At 37.8% G+C, this 21,757-nt stretch overlaps 1 protein-coding gene across 4 annotated transcripts in view; it reads right to left on the minus strand.

The window, feature by feature from the left end:
- pde4ba (phosphodiesterase 4B, cAMP-specific a) overlaps window positions 1-19,885 on the minus strand; it is a 118,702-nt gene extending 98,817 nt beyond the window's left edge. Inside the window, exons 1-2 of one of the 4 annotated variants that reach the window (XM_077606726.1) lie at window positions 19,564-19,885; window positions 6,134-6,231 (exon numbers count right to left, since the gene is read on the minus strand). In XM_077606726.1, coding sequence (XP_077462852.1) covers window positions 6,134-6,175 — 42 coding nt within the window. In that variant the 5' untranslated portion in view covers window positions 6,176-6,231; window positions 19,564-19,885. Of the gene's footprint in view, window positions 1-6,133; window positions 6,232-8,682; window positions 8,704-15,277; window positions 15,352-18,641; window positions 18,679-19,563 lie in introns of those variants that run through there. The other 3 variants (XM_077606728.1, XM_077606727.1, XM_077606729.1) reach the window with 3 other exon arrangements.
- Between the last annotated feature and the right edge of the window lie 1,872 nt (window positions 19,886-21,757).

The raw sequence follows: 21,757 nt of genomic DNA on the forward strand, positions 1-21,757 counted from the left end.
ACAGGGACAAAATGACGAGATAAGAAAACAGCACCTGCTTTCCATCAAGAGGAGGGATTGAGAGGGTGGCAAGATGTAAAGACCAAGGGTGGGCTCCTGGTCATGGTGAATTACGAAGAAAAACGAATGGAAATGCAGCAAAAGTAACTACAGTAAATATGAATATAAACACAAAAGGACATGTTCAGCTGACTTATGTTTGAATGTTGAAAATTTGGTCTTTTGCTATGCACAGCACGACTGCAAACCCCTTTTTGCGTCTGTAACTGTTGCACGGTGTGTCATTGTTAGATTGGTTGCTGGTATGAAAGTTTTGAAGGTTAGGAATTTTCTTTTTGACATTGTTTTGCTGTGTTATAGAATCTAATAAGATACTTGTTATGTCTATGCAGCTCACTTACAGTATTCTATCTAAGATGCTTGTTGATGAACTTTTAAAGAAGGGCAGACTGATTCCTCTGATGAATTTGGAATGACAAAGGGAACATGTTCGGAGTAAAACGGTGTGGTAAAATATTCTATTCTTGTCCTCAATTCTTTATGGCTTGGAAATGTCACAGGCAGGGGATCTGGCTAAGAGAACAAATTGCTCACTTTCTCTAGAGAGTAGAACATGTGACACTTGATAAATTTGGCTTGTCTGACGTTTGAACATAAAAGTGCATTCAGGGAAATTGGCTGAAAGCAATTGAAGTCGTTGCAGCTTTATTTATATGGTTTATAAGCGCAAATGGTTTAGGAGAGTGATATCCCAGGGAGTGGCTCAATATTTAAGAATCAGATGATAGAAATTCCTTATTGTATTCCATAATTATGTTACATTTAGTGCCAGATGAACTAAAACCATTGGATGCATTAATGTCACCTAATATAAAATAGCACTAGACAAGTTAATAGATTATGTCAAGTTACCGAGATACAAAATACTCTGTACATGCAGTAGACAAGGGCAGTAAAAAGAATAATATCAGACTCTTTTGCCTTTTCTCAACATTTCCCCAATGACGCATTACCTGCAAATGATTCCAATTGGCTGACATAGATGGAATTAAAGTTAAGATTTAAAGTCCTAATTCTTGATTGCACTTCAAAGCCTGCTAACATTCCAATTTTAGCAAATTCACATTCTTAAAAACTACTCCACTGACTCCACAACACCAAGGAGCAAGGGAGAATATTTAATTTTCCCACTGATGTGGGACTATACTTACTATATACAGTGATACCTCGACATAGGAGTTCCCCGACATACGAACAATTTGAGATACGAGCAAAACTTCGGGCAACTATTTATCTTGGGATACAAGACACATTTTGGTATACGAGCATACAGCAGACGCGAGAGGCTGCTCATAAGAACATCATGGGCACTGTCTCTTTCTCCCCGCAACTCCCTCGTGTAATGTCTCTCTGGTTGCAACTCCCTCGTGTAATGTCTCTACGAGCACTGGGCGGAGTGTTGCATTTTTTCAATGTTTTTCTTGCCGTTAGTCAGTGCGAATGCGATCGCTAATACGAGAGGAGTATATACTACTTCTCGTTGGCAAGTGGTCGTGCATTATCCTATTGTGAGGACATTTGTTTGCATCATTTTGGGAATATTTAGAAGGAAAACAACCCTCGATAGGTTGCATCTGAAAGTCAGGGTGGAAGTGGGGCAAATAGAGCCAACCCAGGAGAAGAAAGGTATCAAAATTTAAAACAAAATTAGAAGTAAGTTTAGTGTGAGGTTAGATTAAATTTATTTTTGAGTGGGTGTCAGGAGCAGCTCGTTTGTCCCTCCTGGCTTGCCGTTGGGTTCGAGCAGCTGTGAGTGATTCATGATTAATTCCTGATGTGTGTATTTAAGCACCACGGAAGTGGTAGTCACTGTCGGATCGTACTGCGTGATACTGCATACATCGCTCCAAAGGTACTGTTCTCCATGCTCCAGTTTAGTTTCATTTTGGGATGTACAAGTCCTTGTTATTTTGTAAGGCGTTTTGAGTCATTAAAGTTACTATCATGAGCACAGTTCGTCTCGTCCTCTCCTGCTTCCCCGCTACTGCGTCCAAATCCCTGCAATCGCGCCATGACGTCTCGGCGTGATCGTAACAGTGTGTCTGCATCGTAATCCAAGTTAATTTAAATTGGTTTATGTTATGTTACGAGCGTGTTGCCGCGCCGTCCAGTAAACCAGGGATTTCAGACTTGTGGTCCGGGGTTTGATCTTGGCTGCAGGACAATACAGTATTTTAAGGCCTACTTTAAAAACAAAGTGTGGCATTGGTGTGACCCCCTCATATTTTACCCTGGCTATTTTGTTTGTTTGTTTGTTTGGCCTACGGCAGCTCAAATTAATGATAATTTGAATGCTATTCATCAATAATTTATCCAAAGTGAGTCAGCAACGTTAGTAACTTGGTAGAAATCCCTTTTTAAAGTATTTTAGTGGAAGGAAAATAAATGTATCCTGTATACTGTCATGTTTTCCTCAAAACATGCCATGCACAGAAAGGTTGACAACAAGCACAACTAATCATAGGAAAATAAAGAGACAAAATGTAGTTTTTGTTGTTTTGCATAGGGGCACCCTGGCGTGGGTTCTATCCACAGAGTGCAGTAGTCAAGACATCCAAGATTAAACTACTCAGTTGAGGGCTGTTCCTGTTGTGGTAGATAGGACACCAAGGGATTAGGGTAGCAGACTGCTCTAATTTTTCTCTGTGTCTTTTGTAAACAAGTGGCTTACTTATGGATTTTTTTCTTAAAATTTGAGTGAATTCCATATTCTTATGGAATATACTTAATTCTCAGGACTATTTTATGAAAGTAGTGAAGAGCGACGTGAAGAAATGTATTTATTCAGCGTCACACATTGGCACAAATGTAAGAATATACATGCGCACAAGTATCGGAGGACCTGAACTCTATGTCACAGTGTGTTTTGCAAGGAAATGAGATCAGTGGCCCAATTATGGGGCACACTTCAGTCTGTTAGCAAAACCAAAACAAATCGTGACAAAAGCATGCACTCAGCCTAAAAATTATTGGAGCAGAGAGGCTTATTCATTTATTTTGTGGTACATTTGGTTTCCTAATGAAGCACTACAATTTATCATTGCATGGACTCGTGTGAGTCTAAACTTTGATAGGGAACTTGGCCTAGCACCCTATAGTAGTATTTTAATCAATGACAATAAGGGAGATTTAGCATTATAAGATAGGAAAGTATTCCCAAGGGATTTGAAATGGACACAAGCATGCACCCCATCATTTTACTGTTGAAGCCTAGGTTGGACACAAAATAGAGAAAGGAGATAGTGTTTCTCACGCGGAATGAAAAGCACATGATATCCAAACATCAGGAGGTAAAGTGAGTGAGTGAGTAATACACACCCACATTCCGTGCTATAAACTATTTGAGCAACATTATTCGACACCCACAACCACTGCAAAGTGCAGCACAAAGTGTACAGGTGCTACTCAGAGCAAGCTATAAAGTTGCTCACTACTCATTGTCCTAAAAATACTGAAACTGTAAGTCTACGTTAAAAAGTAAATGTGCTAACTTGCAAGAAATTGGTGCAATTGAATATCAAATGATTCAAATGATGACAGGCCCAAATCAGTATTTTTTGGGGTCAGCATCAAAAAGGTGTGCGGAAGGGATGGCGTTTCTAAAAAAAAAAAAACACACACACATTACACAAGTTCACTTATCGTGAATTAATTCCTTTGTGATTTTTTCTGCTATTGATTATTTTTAAATATATATATATATTTAAAATTCATAAGAATGTGAAAATCCCCGGTGAAACTCATAAGCGTAAGCCACTCTTGCTACTAGGACTCATCACTGAAAAAAAAAAATATATATAAATATATATATATATATATATATATATATACATATATATATATATATATATATATATATATATATACATATATATATATATATATATATATATATATATATATATATATATATATATATATATATATATATATATATATATCACCACATTTTCTGAACCGCTTTATCCTCACTAGGGTCGTAGAGGGCGCTGGAGACAATCCCAACTGTCTCCGGGCCAGAGGCGGGGGACACCCTGAATCGGTGGTCAGCCGATCGCAAGGCACAGGGAGACGGACAACCATGCACACTCACACCCGTGCCTGTTTTTGGAATATGTGCGGAAACCGGAGTACCCGGAGGAAACCCATGAAGGCCCGGGCAGAACATGCAAACTCCACACAGGTGGACCGACCTGGATTTGAACCCAAGACCCCAGAGCTGTGAGGCCAATGCGCTAACCACTCGCCCCACCGGGTTGTCCCCTGTTGTTGTCAATCTAACTATTTTTACTTCAAAATAGGTTTGTTCTTTTCTGATCAAATAAAACAATTGCCCTCCCTAAAATGCAATCTTTATATACTTTTTTCCTCTTCATTGAGCATATTTTTCTGGTGTGACTTATAGTCTGGAAAATACGGTAAATACTTCTAATTTTGAATGTGCGAACAGTCAGTATTTGTATCTATTTTTAATAATTATTGATACGGACTTCCTCTTTGTTTGGTGATGTTAAATGGAATGGAATGAACATTTTTTGCCTGTTATTTGAAATTGTTATGTGGCTGCAACGTTAAATAGAGCAACAAACAGCCCCTTGCAAAGCATGGATAAAGGTTATAGAAACCAAAGTGAATAGCACTAGGACAGGGGTAGGGAACCTATGGCTCGGGAGCCACATGTGGCTCTTTTGATGGGTGCATCTGGCTCTTTGCTAACCTGTGAGCTAAAATATGGAAATCGCTGTTGACAGAACTGAGATATTACATTTAGAACTGCTTTAATCTTCTTTTTTTTGCTTTAATCTACATTTTTTTGCAGTAGACTCTTCTGGAATGCACCCTCTCATTGATTAGCAACAGCATAAGAATCTTTTTTTTAAAAAATCATTTTTTTCCACTTTAAAAGTGGTGAAATTACAAAAAAAAATTGAAAAGTCACTCGTTTACATGTATGTATTTTGACTTTTAAATTCGTAGTATGGCTCACAAGGAATAACATTGGAAAATATGAATTGTTTGTGGCTCTCGTCGTCAAAAAGGTTCCCGACCCCTGCACTAGGAAATGTTTTCAGCATTTAAATCAGAAACGAGACCCACGTAAAAACAGACAACAGATGCAGAATTATAGTATTTTACATATGAAAAGGAGCCTGGTAATCAGGTTTTCCATCGCTCTGCAACCAATTTTTTCATAGTTGTAGGCTATACTGTATCACCTATCCATATTTTAATTGACAATGATTATAATACACATGAAAAGAGGCAGGTTTTGGAGGTGGAGATGATGTAGACTAATGTTTACTTTCCCAAGTAAACCGGATATGACAAAGAAAAAAATCTAATAGCGTCCAAATTATCTGAGCAAACAGTCATGGAAAGAGACAGGAAATTCCACTTTTGGGATCAACTGTTCTGTATCAGCGATAAAGTAAATTGAAGAATAAAAAGGGAATATTTACTTGCCACATTTATTTACAGATGGCCCCGCTACATGTTTTGCTTGTGCTGCAACTTTTTTAGGTTAGAAGTTACAATTCTGCTAGTAAAATGAGTTAGCCTTTACACCTTTTGAAGCATTATGTGAGAGTTTTTTTGGGGTCAGTCTTCCAGCTTGGCTGGTTTCCTTTTTATGTTTTTTTTTCCTTCCACACTCCCACTGTTTTTATCTACCCTCTTCCCACCGTCACATCTGTCAGACAGCAGTAGAGGTCAGGATAGTGGGTATACTTGTCTCATTATTTTGTCTCTTTTACAAAGTGCTGTAAAATCACATCATATCATTACTGGAAAGGTACTTATTATAACATATTACTGATGACTGGATAGAACCCTTATTCAATACTTGTGAATTATTTGGCGATAGTGAGTATCTCCTTGTGGAAAAAACGATCTCAAGAGTAAAACAACACTCTGTGAATCAGGAGGAGGTGAAATCTTTTTTAAACAGTCACAATAATTATTTTCAAGAACGACAATATCCCATTGCGCAGTGGATCTTACCTTGAGTGAAAACATTTGTAAGCATGCTAATTAGAGGTTCAAAATATTAGATTCTTATAATCCATTGCCTTACATTGTTAGCAGACACCGCGAGGACACTCCGGCTCTTTCTCATCTTTCCTTCAGGAGATTACTACTCCACTATCCACCAAGGGGGCCTCACATGCAGACCTGCAAGCCAAACACAAGCACACAGTTAAGGATGCTATAAATAAATGATTCTGAGCATCTGCCATGTCAATATTGCTTTTGCAATATAGCTAGTCGCCGTCGACTCAAAGAACTAACAGTTACATTTTTTATCACAGTGCTTTCTATAGTGCTCATTAAGATCGCAGGTGAGCTTCAGCCCATCCCAGCTGACAGATTTGAGCAAGAAGCGATATTCCCTGGATCAGTCTCTACCCAACACCAATGATTGTGCCACTTACTTTACTTTATTTTAGCCTCAATAATAACACAAGAGCTGTCTTTCCTCGGGCGGGAAGAAAGAATTACGCTAATAAAATATTCCCTGCTATATGCCTTGTTGAGTGAGATGTTCTTGCTGTCCACACCTTCTCCATTTATAAGCCGTACCGTTAGAATTGCCTTAAAATTTTGAATTTTACAATTTCTCTCGTATAACATGCCCCCTGATTCACAATTTTCATCTCCATATTCATGGTTTTAATAGAGAGTAAAAATGTGTTACATTGAAGGGAAAATCTTAAGACAAAGAAAGAATGAATTATTGCTTCACATTACCTGCACAATTTATTCATTTTGACTTAAACTCTGCTATTCAGATTTTTTTTCTCACAGAAGATATTTTTAAATCAAATTATGACTACTGAATAATTTTATTGCAAATGACAATGAAAGAGTGATGAGGGGATCACTCAAATATCATCAGGACTATATTTCCAATGACTGTTCTAATTACATTCAAATTATTTATCCTTTTTTATACCTATAATGGCTTTCCTCAATAGCATAATGAATCAAGCTAATCACACCTGAAGCAGCCTTAATGATGATGAAATTCTGATTCACCTATGAAAAACTTTTAAAAGCAAAAGACATGATTCACTCCGCAGAGATTGAGTTTCTAATTGAGCAGGAAGTCACTAAAAGGCATGTATTTTCACTCTACCAAATTTTACACTCAATCAAAAGAGGTGAAGCGAAGTGGAAGGATTACACAGAACTGAAAAAAACTGAATACACTAAAGTGAACGAATAGTCTATTGGAGAAGTTGGACAGAATAAGGATAAAGTTTAAGGTTTTAAGGACATACTATAGAGCTTTTCAGAGTCAATATTCATACCAAAACTAAGTAGGAATTGGTGCTCCCTGCATAGAAAGCAGGCGAGGGTATTACTACGCTGTCAGTAATAAATCTTTATTGGTAAAACATATCAATACCTTACACTTCCTCCGTCTCATAACACAGTTTTAATTAATAACAAAAACAAAAATGTTTCATAGGTTGCAGTCTAGTGTAGTGAGCAAGTTCAATTTTATTTGTCTGACATTTTAGAAAGTACAACTGTTATTTTAAAAAGAATAACAGGAAATGTGTTTACGTTTTGGGGGACTTTGTAACTTGAATTGCATCTCATCGTTCATAACCTGAAAGTTTCGTATGTAAAAGTATTCGTAAATAGAGGTACCACTGTACAGTGGTACCTCGAGATACGAGCTTAATTCGTTCCAGGATGAGCTCGTATGTCGATTTTCTCGTAACTCAAACGAATGTTTCCCATTGTATGATAACATAAACAAATTTAAATGAACTTGGATTACGATGCAGACACATCAAAAATAAGTTTAACCGAACCTAACACTAAACTTAATTCTAATTTTGTTTGACATTTTGATACCTGTCTTCTCCCGGGTTGGCTTTTTCCCCCGCCTCCACACTGTCCACCAATATCGAGGGTTGTTTGAGTTTATATTCCCTTCAAAATATTCCCAAAATGATGCACACAAATGTCCTCACAATAGGATAACGCACGACCACTTGCCAACGAGAAGTAGTATATACGCCATTCGCACTGACTAACGGGAAAAAAAACACTGAAAAAATGCAACGCTCCGCCCAGTGCTCGCAGAGACATTACAAAGAGGGAGTTGCGACAAGAGAAATTACACGAGGGAGTTGCGGGGAGAGAGACAGTGCCCATGATGTTCTTATGAGCAGCATCTCGCGTCCGCTGTCTGCTCGTATATCAAAATTTGTCTCGTATCTCAAGATAAATATTTGCCCGAAATTTTACTCGTATCTCAAATTTCTCGTATGTCGGGCCACTTGTATGTTGAGGTACCACTGTATTGAGTAAACCTTTCTTATTTAATATAATTTATTCTAAAATGAAAATCAATCATTCTGTTTAATTTTGCACAAATGGCAATTTTTTGAAGAGCAACGTGGAAAGATACAGTCCGATGCAAAGTTGTGATAAAATATCGATGAAATAGATCACAAATATGATTTGGCAATAATTGTAAAGACCTACTCATTATATACAAGTAAAACTATGTCCAGAAATCATGTTGTACACAGTCAAATCAAAAGTCATGTATGCCAATCCTCAAGCCATTGTAAATGCCATCGGGTAATCATAAGGTCACATTACCATCACTGGTGAGTGTGCAATTTGATCTGCAATTTCTGTGAGGAAGAAGCCATGGAACAATGTTTTAGGCATCCCGTCACATTTCAGCTCCAGTCTTCGGTGCATGTCAAGGTCACATGCATCATTGGAGACTGAATTGTGAATCTGTTTAATGGAGCAAAGATAACAAGCTCAGCCTACGCATCCTTTTGAGTGACTGGCTTAATGGGACATTTGGCAGACTGCAGAGGTTTTGCTTAGGATCGTTAACTTTCTTGACTCATTTGTGACTTTATGAAAGTAGTTTTCGTGCTAATGTGCATTGCTTTTTAATTACAAATCCTGCTCAGCCTTTTAATATTTGGGTTCAAGCCATTTGTATGTACTCAACCCTAACTTGACTTTCTTTGACACGTCATCATTGCATCACATATTTATTTTGTGACTATTTATTATGTTGACTACTTATTTATTGATTATTTATTTGTCCGTTTGTTGTTGTTCTTTGTGCACTTTGTGGTGAAAGCTTTAACTCTCATTATACTTATATAATTACAAAAAGAGCATTCAATTCAATTCAATGTTAAGTGGAATGTAATAGAATACAGGTGCAATGGTTATAATTTTTTCAAAAATGTATGGACTTAGATTATGCATTCATTTAACTTTCATATTATGAACAGTGCTTGCCTCGATTTCCACCAGATTCCTAAAAAGAAAGTTATTTATTCCAGCTCTAAACTATGATAATCTGAGACATATCCTAATTTCATTTTATTTAACATGATTAGGTGTTTTCTCTTATAAATCTTAAAACAAATTTGCACATAATTCTACCTGTTTACTGAGTCCCAGTGACACAAGCATGATCAAGATTACAGAATTTTTCAGAGTATAAGTCTCACCTGAGTATAAATTGCACTAGCCAAAATAATCCACAAGGGAAAAAATGTTTACGTTGCACTGGCGTATAAAGTATACAACATTATAAAGTACCGTATTTTCACGACTATATGGCGCATCACATTTAAAGGCGCAGTGTCAGTAACGAGTGCTATTTCTGTATTTGACACACACACACAGGACGCACCGCTTTTAAAGACACAGCCAGGCATGGCAAAACATACACCATCTTAAACATACAGACACACGCTAAAAACACGTTTTTAAAAAGGCAACGGAAGCAAAACTGAGTTCGGTTGTACTTTATTTAGCCATTTTACAATGTACTCATGTCATCATCACCCACAAATCCATCAAAGTCCTCATTTTCTGTGTCCGAATTGAACATTTGTCAAAATGAGTCATCGAAAACGCTGAGTTTTATACGTTCGTCCAGGCGCCTTGTCTATTTTGGAGAAAATTTAAGACTTGTTAGTCCGTCTTATAGTCGTGAAAATACGGTAATAGGAAAATAGGGATCAACAGTCATAATAAGCACCTGTTAATGTACATATTAAAAGTTTTTAGGATAATTACAGTATAAAAACACAGCATAATAAGCTGTTGGCATTCAGAGTGAAATAAATTAAAGACATAAGTCGCACTTGAGTATAAGTCACAGGCAGAGCCAAACTATGAAAAAAGTGCAACTTATAGTCTGGAAAATACGGTACGTTAATTTATATAAGATTCTACTGTATCAAACTTTTATTTATTAGACACAATTTGCATGTTCTTGTTTATTTCATAAAACCAAGTATCGAATAAAAGACCATTTTTTATGTATAAAGTATATATTTGAAATAACCAGAAAAGGATGACAGGAGTGTTTACTCATTAAAGTGATCTAATGCACATGACAAGTACTAGAACCATGGTGCATTTGATAGATGAAATACACAAAAATAATTTAAGGTCCTTGACATTGATTCATAAATCATGTACTTGAATTATGTCCAAGGTGTCTCGAGTAATATTTCCCATTGAGTTTAGACACCAGGGAATCTTTGCGTCACAATGTGTACTGCATACAGCCTTAGCGTGAAGAAATCCATAAAAGAAAATGTCAGTTATGACACAGATAAGCCTATGTGCCAGTTGCCCTTTATAGTTTCAGTGTTATTTAAGAGATCTGCAACCCATGAGGAAAATTTTCAAAATAGAACGGATATAGTCTTCACTACTATGCATATACAATATTTATTTGATGGAGTGCATACCCTGTGACAACAACAACAACAACAAAAAAGAAAATAATGGACTGTTTTTTAAAGGAGTCTGATGAGACAAAGATTGAACTGTTCTGGTTGCATACCAGGCATTATGTTTGGAGGAAACCAGGCACTCCTCATCACCAGGACGATACGATCCCTACAATGAAGCATGGAGGTGGCAGTATTCTGGTATGAGTATAATTGTGAGCAGTGGGAACTGGCAAACTAGTTAAGATACAGGCTAAGATGAATGCAGCAAAGTACAGAGATATCCTGGATGAAAAAAATGCTCCAGAGTCATCTTGACCTCACACTGGGTTCTACTTAATATTTCAGCAGGATAACGATAGCATAAAGCAGTAAAGTAGTCAAACAAGATCTCCAATGAATGGCTTCTGAACCATTCTGGGCTGGCCCAGTCAGAGTTCAGACTTGACTCCAATCGTAAATCTCTGGAATGATCTGAAACTGACTCTACACAGAGGTCTCCCATCCTTAAGGATCTTAAGCGCGAAACTGCCTAAAAATAGGTGTGCTAAGATTGTGGTATCATATTTAAAAAGAATGGAGGGTGTTATTTCAGCCAAATATATAAAGAGTATATATTGTGGAAATATTATTGACAGATAGACATACAGACAAACAGGAACAACTCAATAGATAATTTTTCTAAACACACACATTTTACACTCATATTAATCCTAATTTGTCTTTGTAACACTAAAATATGCACAAAAACACGTTGACAATTGACAAAGCATAGCCTAATATATTTGTCAGGCCTTAAACGTGCACACGCTTCAGAGATAAGCACTTGTGCCTTCCATTTTCACACACAGATAGCATAGTTAGCAAAGGCTTATGTGCATGTGATCAACCTACTTTTGAAACAATCATTAGACTCCCATTGCTTCTTAATCCATGCAAGTCACATTGGTTCAGAAAGGCTCTATTCCCATTTTTGTTGCTTCATAAAAGATCTTAAAATAGCTTAATAACCCCTTTTCATATACATTCAGATTCGCAGACATAAGTACACCAGAGACCAATAAAACTATTAATTTAAAAGAAAAGACAAGAGCCAGTACAAAAGATTAATTCATTCATCTTCAACACGGCTGATTAAGATGGCAGAAAATAGCAGTGATAAAAACAGTATCAATGGTGTTTCCAACTCATATTTATCATCACAGATAAATTACTATTTACGATATTGATTTTGTCATTTTTTCTATTTTAGGAACTATATTGACTTTTGAACTTTAGCTACAGTTGTCCACCATCTTGGTTGTCTGCAGGTGGCAGGGATCATGGTTTGATACTTATGATTCTTCCCTGTGACCTGCCGATGACAGGGCTACAGTCATGTATTTAGAGCTCAAAATAAGGCTGTCTCCTTTCAACCAATTACACACTGCCTTGTCCTTCCTTTTCCTTTTTCAAGTTTAAGATGATGACAAGAAGACAGAGCCACATCTTGTATGGATAGTTTTACAGGACATAAAATCCAACAGACTACATTGCATGAGCATACTTTATATGCTGAAATATGGCTTCAGCTAATTTCTGGTATTAAACCAAAAAAAACATGTTATCAATTTACCATAAAATGTGCACTGACTATCAGTGATACAATTATAATTCCCTGGTGACCACTCAGTCTGCATTCATCTCCACCATTCAGTCAAAAATGAATGCATGTCCATCTCTCTCTGCATTAAATGTCAATTCCACTTAGCCTGCGGATGTTTAAACATGACCAGACAATTGTTCAATTGGTCAGTGAAGTAAAAGGCCACCTTATAATCCCAGAAAGGGTCATGCAGCGACATGGAAAACAGACTGGATAGTGGCTCTCGAGGACCGGACTTGGCCACCCGTGCTCTAGATGCTAGATGCTCACAATTCTGGGGTCAAGGATTCGACCCCAGGTCGGTCCTCACTGTGTGGAGTTTGCATGTTCTCCATGGGCTTGTGTGGGTTTTCTCAGGTTTTCCCACATACCAAAAACATGCGGGAGAGGCTGGTTGAAGACCCTACAATCACCCTACCTATGAGTGTAAACATAAATGGTACTCGGACATTTCGTCGAAAGACGTTTGGTCCCCGGACGTTTGGTCGACCGGACGTTTTGTCGACCGGACGTTTGGTAGAATGGACGTTTGGTCGCCGGGTTCGCGAGTCCCGAGGCTTGAGTCACGAGACTTTCATTTGTTTAACCCTAACCCTATTCACTCAATGTTAAATAATAGTCATCAAATCCCTATTCGCCCAATGTTAAAATCTGTCAATTGCATGCGAACCCGTTCTACCAAATGTCCGTTCTACTAAACGTCCGTTCTACCAAACGTCCGGGGACCAAACGTCTTTCGACGAAACCTCCGGTCACGAACATAAATAGGTGTCCCCTGTCTGGTGCCCGCAGTTGGCTGGGATAGGCTGCAGCACCCCCGCGACCTTTGTGAGAATAACCGCCTCAGAAAAGAAATGAATAAAATGTGCGCTGACTATCAGTGATACAATTATAATTCCCTGCTGACCACTCAGTCTGTATTCATCTCCACCATTCAGTCAAAAATGAATGCATGTCCATCTCTCTCTGCATTAAATGTCAATTCCACTTAGCCTGCGGATCTTTAAACATGACCAGACAATTGTAAATGCTAACCTGGCACAGATTTTGAATTCTGATGAAGAAACGTGGATGAATTAGGTAAAATTGCTGAGGATAGCAGAGGACTGCTTGAATTTGTCAAAAGTCAGTTTTTCTAGAATAATAAAAAGTAAAGCATATTTGTGGAATTTTGAATGCTTTTCGTCCTTTTTCGGCTGTTGGCTCAGGTTATGTGATCTTAATTTCTTAATATTTGAAGGATTAAATACTGTGATTACCTTGAAAACTCGAGTCAAATTTCATGTATCTTTTCCGTTTTGGGAAGCTCGTCACAAAAACAAAGAGGCCAAAAATCTCATTTTTCAATGCTATACACAGATGTCTCATTTCAAATCAATGCCAAGGATTTTTCAGTGGATTTCCTGCAATTATGATCTAATTATTTTGTATCATGAATGAGCAACACAGTAACACACTCATACATAACATACCATTCATCACCAGTGTCCTTTAAATAAAGTAGAGGGTTAAACTCCAGTATATGATGCAGAACCTTTTATCACGAGGAACTCCTGGCACCAGGTACTTAAAACTACTAGACTTGTTGGTGGAGAAGAGACAGACAGAGGTGGTTTATCAAGTTGCTTCTTCCGTTAAATGGTGTTTCCTCATTCATACAATCAATTGAGTACCAGAAAGATACTGCATCTGATGTATGTAAAACATCTTTGGATGATTGCATCTTTTCTTGCAATTATTTTTGTAATCTTTTCATACATTAACCATATTTGCAGAAAAAAACGGTTTTACAGTAGGCTGTCTAGTACATGACATGAATAAACCATATGCTCTAATAACTAATGCATCATGGAACATGGCTGACCAAAAAGATTGATATTTAATTTTGACCTCAAGTGATCAATAGCATCTTTACACACATGCACACGTTTGACAACAATATTTCATATAAATACTATAACTCAAAAAAGTCGAACCAATTATACACATAAACCATCCACAATTGTGCTTACTTTTGGTTATAAGTCATCATTTATTACTGCCTAAACAAAGGGCTTGCAGTTCTTAAGACTGAAGCTCTAAAATCATCAAATCAATTCATCCTGGTCTACTATAAGATTCTGCCCCAAAGTCACTATGAGTTAGTAGCCTCCATTTTATTGGCATAGCATGATTTACTAACTACAGAAAGTGGTAGCCTCTTAAAAGTAAATCCATTGGTTCCTCTTGCGAGCCTTAGTCCCTGTAGCCTTTGTAATAATTACTTCCAGCATTAAGTCAAAGCGATGCATTCGGTTCTGTATTTCTGTTATCTTCAAGATAACTCAAGAACAAAGGTCAGTAAAACAATGAGTCTGAGCCTGTGAGTAGCACATTTTGATAATCTATATTGCAATTAGTATTATGAAAGGTTTATGCCACAAACCTAAGGGCTTGTTTCGCCGTTTAAAAAAAGAAAATAAATACCGTATTTATTCGAGTATAACGTGCAAAATTTTGTGGCAAAAAACTGAAGCAAAGTTTGGGTGCGCGCTATACACGAATCCCAGTAAAAGACCGCCGGTGAAAAAGTCCCCTTGGCAGGCGTTATAATGGGAGACGTACAGCATGTCTTTTTCCGCCAGATGGGGCGCGAGAGCCCGTTCTATTGGCGGGTGCTCACACTTAAAAAAAAGAACTCAAGAAGAATGGAATCAATTGTTTGGTGAGTCTGATGATGAATCAGAATTTGAAAAAATTGAAATATTATGATGATGAATTAGACTTTAAGGATTTACAATTCTAAATTCCATTTGAGGATTGTGTTCATACTGGTGGTTTGTTTTACCAGGTTTCCGTACGTTGTTGGCGATGTATTCAGCATTTGCCAGTTACCAGTAACCGTGCAATCCTTGGTGTGAGCTGAGAAAAAGAAAAATTATACCAATTTTTAGTCAGGAATTATCAGTGGGCGTTATACACGTGTGCGCGTTATACTCGAATAAATACGGTAAATAAAACTGGTTTATAAATCAGGGCAGTCGAGTGGTTAGCGCCTCACAATTCTGGGCTCGAGGGTTCGATCTCAGGTCGGCCCTCACTGTGTGGAGTTTGCATATTTTTCGGTTTATGTTCTTTTCTCTGGGTACTCTGGTTTCCTCCCTATAGCTAGAATATGTTGAAGAAAACTACAGTGTGCTGTCTGGAGGCATTAGGTGCTTTTATAAATAAATTTCATAAAATGAAAAACGTCCAATTTATTGTCTTGCTAGTCACTACGTAATGCTTTCCATTTGACATCATACATTTTTCAAGTGCTTCTCAATAACAACAAAATAGCCTAAGAAAATAGAATTATAGTTTCAGTGCTAAAATCATTTTCTAAATCCATAGATTTTGCCTATGGCATTTTGTTCACTCTAGTCGGAACCTGTGTAGAACATTATACAATGTGGAAAACTAGCTATCTGGAATCATGCTGAGTGAGAACTTTACTTGAGAAATGAAGACAATGATTGCTAAGGCTATTTAATCAGCGCCCATGTAGTTCCTTCTAAACACAATCAAACTGCTGAGAGAAGAGCAGAATGCATCATTTACATAGTAATTACATATTTGTCAAGTGATCTTGACAGCCTAAAACAGGAAATTACTCTCATGCTGTGGACAATATTTACTGGTTTCTCCGTTCAAAGATTAAGTATATTCAAACACTCACCGCTTTAATATATTCAAACGCATCCATTATTGACTGGGAAGGAAGGAATCTGGCAGATACATAACAATGTACAAATACTAGAAGATGGATGGAAAAAACTGAAGTGGGACACTTTTTTTCCATTAGTGTTGATTTCATGATAGGCGTATGCCTGAGAGAGAAAGACAGTGTTAACAGTCGAAACTCCCACACAATAGACACTGGCATGAGAGCAACATCTTCACATCTCCCACTTGGGTTGTTGATGTTCCACATAAAGTTCTACCGCTGCAGGTTGCATATGTTTCAAACGTTGGGAATGTCAAAACAAAACAAGACGTTTATGATGTCTCTGTTCCCAGAATGCAAAAGAAAATCGTAAAAACAAAAGAATGCATGACAGGCATCTCATCTTAGCTGCAATTGGATCTGTGTTTAAATATAAAAAAAACAATACTTAAGGGCATACTGAGAAACTTTAACAGAATAGAGAACAAAATTTAGTTTGTCGCTAAAGTAATCTACTAAACATCTAACAGGAAGTGCATCAAGAAGGGCAGGACTTTAAAGTCTGTTTAATTGGAAGCTCACCATACTGAAGGGACAAATATGATTTGCGGAAGTCTGGAACAAAGAGCAGCCACTGTTTCAAGCTGTAAATGGTTATTGTGATATTTACACATGTTCTTAGCCAGGTCAATTTTTACTAGGAGTAAAATTGCATGGGCAAAGTTTACAGATAATTGCCCAATGAATGAAAGAAAAAGTGCAGGTTTCCCTCACAGTCCTGAGATTATAAATCTGAACGCAGCGCAAACCTTACCTCTATGGCACCAGTGTCAAAGTGGTGGCCCGGGGGCCAAATCTGGCCCGCCGCATCATTTTGTGTGGCCCGGGAAATTAAATCATGAGTGCCGACTTTCTGTTTTAGGATCAAATTAAAATGAAGAGTATAGATGTATGTTACATTTCCTGATTTTCCCCCTTTTAAATCAATAATTGTAATTTTTTAATCATTTTCATAAAAAACTGAATATTCAGGGCTTTTAATCCAGTTCTTTTAATCCATTTATTAAAAAAAAATCGAAATATTATATCTAAAATGGTCCGGCCCACATGAAATCAAGTTGACGTTAAAGCGGCCCACGAACCAACCCGAGTCTGACACCCCTGCTCTATGGTGTCACGCGTTTCTGTTTTGGGTGCTTCCTAGGTAAAAACTTCAGTTGTCTAATGGTCTGAACTGCAATGTGAATGAGTGTGTACATGTATATGTACCCTATAATTGGATGGTCACCCATTCCACCTGCAATTCAGCCGAAATATTTACTAGCTTGCAACCTGAATGAGGATAAGAGTAACAGCAAATAGATGAAAGGGTGCACAAGTTTGTTGTATGTTTTTGACTGCAGTCTTTCCAAGAACTGGCAAGATGTACATACTGCCTCCCTGTAATGGAAACTTGACGGTAAACATATTGATGTATTTCTTCACAACCCTGATGACAAGAGGAGATGAATGTAACCGCCAGGTTTACAAGTTAACATGGTTATCTCTTTGAGCAGGGTGACAGACTCATTATCATCGCAGACCACATCAGAAAGTCGTTAGGGCTGTAAAAGTGTCGCGTTACCACGTGTACACAATGGCCCCTGCATTATATTGTTATGATAGAGAGTTAAACGACAAATTGGACATGAAGTCAGAAGTCTTGAAAAATAGAATAGAAATACTGAATTTATAGTAGTTTTACAAGGCACTCGGAGAAAAGTCATGTGTATGATCATTTTCAAAATTGTCACTTAGGGTGAGGTTTTGTTCCAAAGTGAGAAAAAATTCTTTAATTGGGAAAAAATAAGCAGTGTTCTTTCTTTTGCTTTTGTGGTCCACAGTAATGTACTATGGCTTGGTTTCATACCTGTTCTTTTGAGTCAAAATTGCAGTCAAAACAATTCCAAATTCATGCACTAATCACATCCTTCGCCCAAAAATGTGGTATATGTCTTGTTATGTTTTTGTTATCAAAGCAAAAATTGCATTTTAAATTCAGAATCTCAGAAGATCCTATGTATGAGATCAAAGGGTCGATCCCTGTTGGGTTCCAGCTGTGCTGAGTGGAGTCTGTGTGCTCTTCTGCATGGGTTTTCTCTGGGTACTCTGGTTTCTTCCCACACCCAAAACACAGGCTGATTGATCACTCAATATTATTCTTAGTTATGAGTGTGCATGCGTAGTTGTTAGTCCCCCGCTTACTGCCTGTTGTTAGCTGCAATATGCTCTAGCACCCCTGCGACCATCACAAGGATAAGCAGCTTGGATAATGAATGAAAGTTTTATATTAAAATTGTATTCATTTATAAAATTATTAAGGATTACTAATTTTTTCTACACGTTTTAATAATAATTTCTAATGTTTTAGTTGTTTAAATAACACGTTCCGTGTCCAAAAAAATAATAATTTTAAAAAATAGTCAATGGCGGCCCGGCAGATGAGTGGTTAGCATGTCAGCCTCACCGTTCTGGGGTCCTGTGTTCGAATCCAGGTCACTCAACCAGTTAGGAGTTTGCATGTTCTCCATGGGCCTCCGTGGGTTTTCTCCGGGTACTCCGTTTTCCTCCCACATTCCGAAAACATGTATGGTAGGCTGGTTGGACACTCTAAATTGCCACTAGGAATGAGTGTGAGCATGAATGGTTGTCTGTCTCCTCGTGCCCTGTGATTGGCTGGCCACCAATTCAGGGTGTCCCCCGTCTCGTGCCCGAAGTAAGGTGGGATAGGCTCCAGCACCCCCCGTGACCCTTGCCAGGAAAAAGTGGTTCAGAAAATAAATTAATGAATATTTCTAATTAAAAATTCACTGAGGATTACTAATTTAATTTTATTTTATACATGCTATAATAATGATTGCTGATGTTTCATATTTTAGTTGTTCAAATAACAGTTTCAGTGTCCCAAAAAAATAATTATTGTCAAAAATAGTCACTTGTTAAAGGTTAACGCGTTAAAGGTTTTAACTAGCTGTCCAATGGAGATGTTAAGCACAATTTGATGATTTAAGTTAAGCAATCCTGAAGGAGTTTATACCTACCTACGCGAATGTTCTACTCTACTTTTTGTACAAATACAAATCTTGACCAAAATAACTACGCTAATAGTAAGTGTAACGAATGTTTTAAACGGGTCGATTTAAAGCCGAACATATATTGACAGAACACCATTTGACAGGTAATCAAGAATCAAGATGTACTTAAACGCGACATACAACAGAAGCGGGTTTGGAGCTCAATTTGTCATCCAAAGCACACAAATCTCCCCATCAAACACGTCTCCGAGCAACTTTTCTCAATGGGTCGCATTTTGAAATGTTGGACTATTCAACCAGCGAAGTAAAAGTGCATTCAGTTCGCTAACCAGGAACAAAGCGAGTCTTGCTTACCTCACTTGAGCCTCCTTCCTCCACACGTGGGGACAAAAGGAAAGCGAAGGGAATCCCGGTTGTTGTTGGGGGTTTTTTTTCAGAAGAAAACGAGCATCTTATGAACCACGACACACATGTCCACCGCCTCTTCTTATTTTTGTATTATCGTGCCATTCTGTGTTGCGATAAAGTCCTTCTCGGCGTCCTCCTTTCCCGATCGGGACGATGAGCCTCGTTGCCAGTTCCTTTGACAGGAATATACCGGGCCAAAGACGAATGGTGGTCTTGGAAGTTGTCCTATCCTAAAGAGGAGCTCCATCAGTGTGACATGGTGGGTCGGTCGGTGTTGCCCTCGATGGTGAATCCCCCCTCCCACTCATCCCCGTTCGCCCCCTCCTCCTCCTCTGCGTGGACCAATTGAGTCTCTTCATACGGGAAGACAAGCACAGCATCTTGACTTGCTGGTGTTGGGACGTTGTAATGTCATCAGTCAGCCAGTTGGCGTGTCAGTAGATTCATTCATTCATTTTCTGAACGGATTATCCTCACAAGGGTCTCTGGGGGTGCTGGAGCCTATCCCACGCTGAATTGGCGGCTAGCTAATCGCAGGGCACACAGGGACGGACAACCGTTCATGCTCACACTCATTCCTAGTGGCAATTTAGAGTGTCCAACCAGCCTACCATACATGTGGGCAACCAGGGGCAATCATTATTTTTAGTAGTAGTAGTAGTTGTGGTTGTAGTAGTGGTAGCAGTAGTAGTAATAGTAGTAGTAGTAGTAGTAGTAGTAGTAGTAGTAGTAGTAGTAATAGTGGTAGTAGTAGTAGTAGTACTAGTAGTAGTCGTCATAGTAGTAGTAGTCATCGTAGTAGTAGTAGTAGTCATCGTAGTAGTAGTAGTAGTCATCGTAGTAGTCATTGTAGTAGTAGTACTAGTAGTAGTAGTAGTCATCGTAGTAGTAGTAGTCATCGTAGTAGTAGTAGTCATCGTAGTAGTAGTAGTCATCGTAGTAGTAGCAGTCATCGTAGTAGTAATAGTAGTCGTCGTAGTAGTAGTAGACGTAGTTGTAGTAGTAGGGGTAGTAGTAGTAGGAGAAGTAGTAGTATTTATTGATCATTTATTTGTTTGTTGTTGTTATTTGTGCACTTTGTGGCGAAGCTTTAAAGCTCATTATTGAATTGAATTGAATGCTTTTATTGTGATTATACAAGTATAATGAGATTTAAAGCTTTCACCACAAAGTGCAAAAATAACAACAACAAAACAGACAAATAAATAAGCAATAAATAAGTAGTCCAAGTGAGATCAGCCAAGCGGAGTGGTCTTGTTCCGTCAATGGTTTTGGAGACGTTCAGCGCCAAGTTGTTGAGAACGCACCACTCGCTGAGTCTATGGACTGCGCAACAGACAAACAAACAGATAGATCATCAATATATAGTAATGATAATAAATAATTAATATATAAGTAATAGATGAATGAGTAGTCAACATAATAAATAAGTAGTATAAGTAGTCGTCAACATAGACATGATGAATTCAATTTAGCGAGTCTGGAACTGAGGAATGTCCAGTGTTGGTTCTTGCTTCATCAAATTTGTTAGTAATCCTCTGGAAAACACACCATAGTCATAGAAATGTATACTCTGCCTAGTGTAATAACAGAGAAAGCTGTATGTTCCAGGTCTGTAATTGCTGCATCTGGCACAGAATTTCTTTAATCTGAACACTGAATCAGTAGTTAAATAACATAATGTCATACAAAGAGGAATGATGACAACACAGCAGAATTATTAAAAAAAAAATGTTTTATTATACGTAAATGAAATTCCCACAAGATGATTTAACTCGAGAAATACAATGGTGTTGGATCACAATTTACTGAATACCACCATATCATGTAAACACAACAGTTGCCATTATCATCAAGGATGGAGAATATGAAAGTAAAATACTACATTACATCATAAATTAAATGCCAGATGTTTTACCTCAATGGAAAAAATAAACATTTTGTGAATGACGGAAGAACTTTAGGTAGCCAGAATTCCTCATCTAGTAGTAATTTTCATTCAGTGGGATGAAAACATGTTTTTCTCTTTCATGCACCAATTTGTACAAGTTGGGTATCTCAGAGGAAACGACCAACTCAATAAATCAGACAATTTTCAAGTTAGTAGTTTTTTTTCCCACTATGCAGAACCATTTATCAA

The sequence above is a fragment of the Stigmatopora argus genome, chromosome 8 (assembly GCF_051989625.1).
Source record: "Stigmatopora argus isolate UIUO_Sarg chromosome 8, RoL_Sarg_1.0, whole genome shotgun sequence".
Taxonomy (NCBI): Eukaryota; Metazoa; Chordata; class Actinopteri; order Syngnathiformes; family Syngnathidae; genus Stigmatopora; species Stigmatopora argus.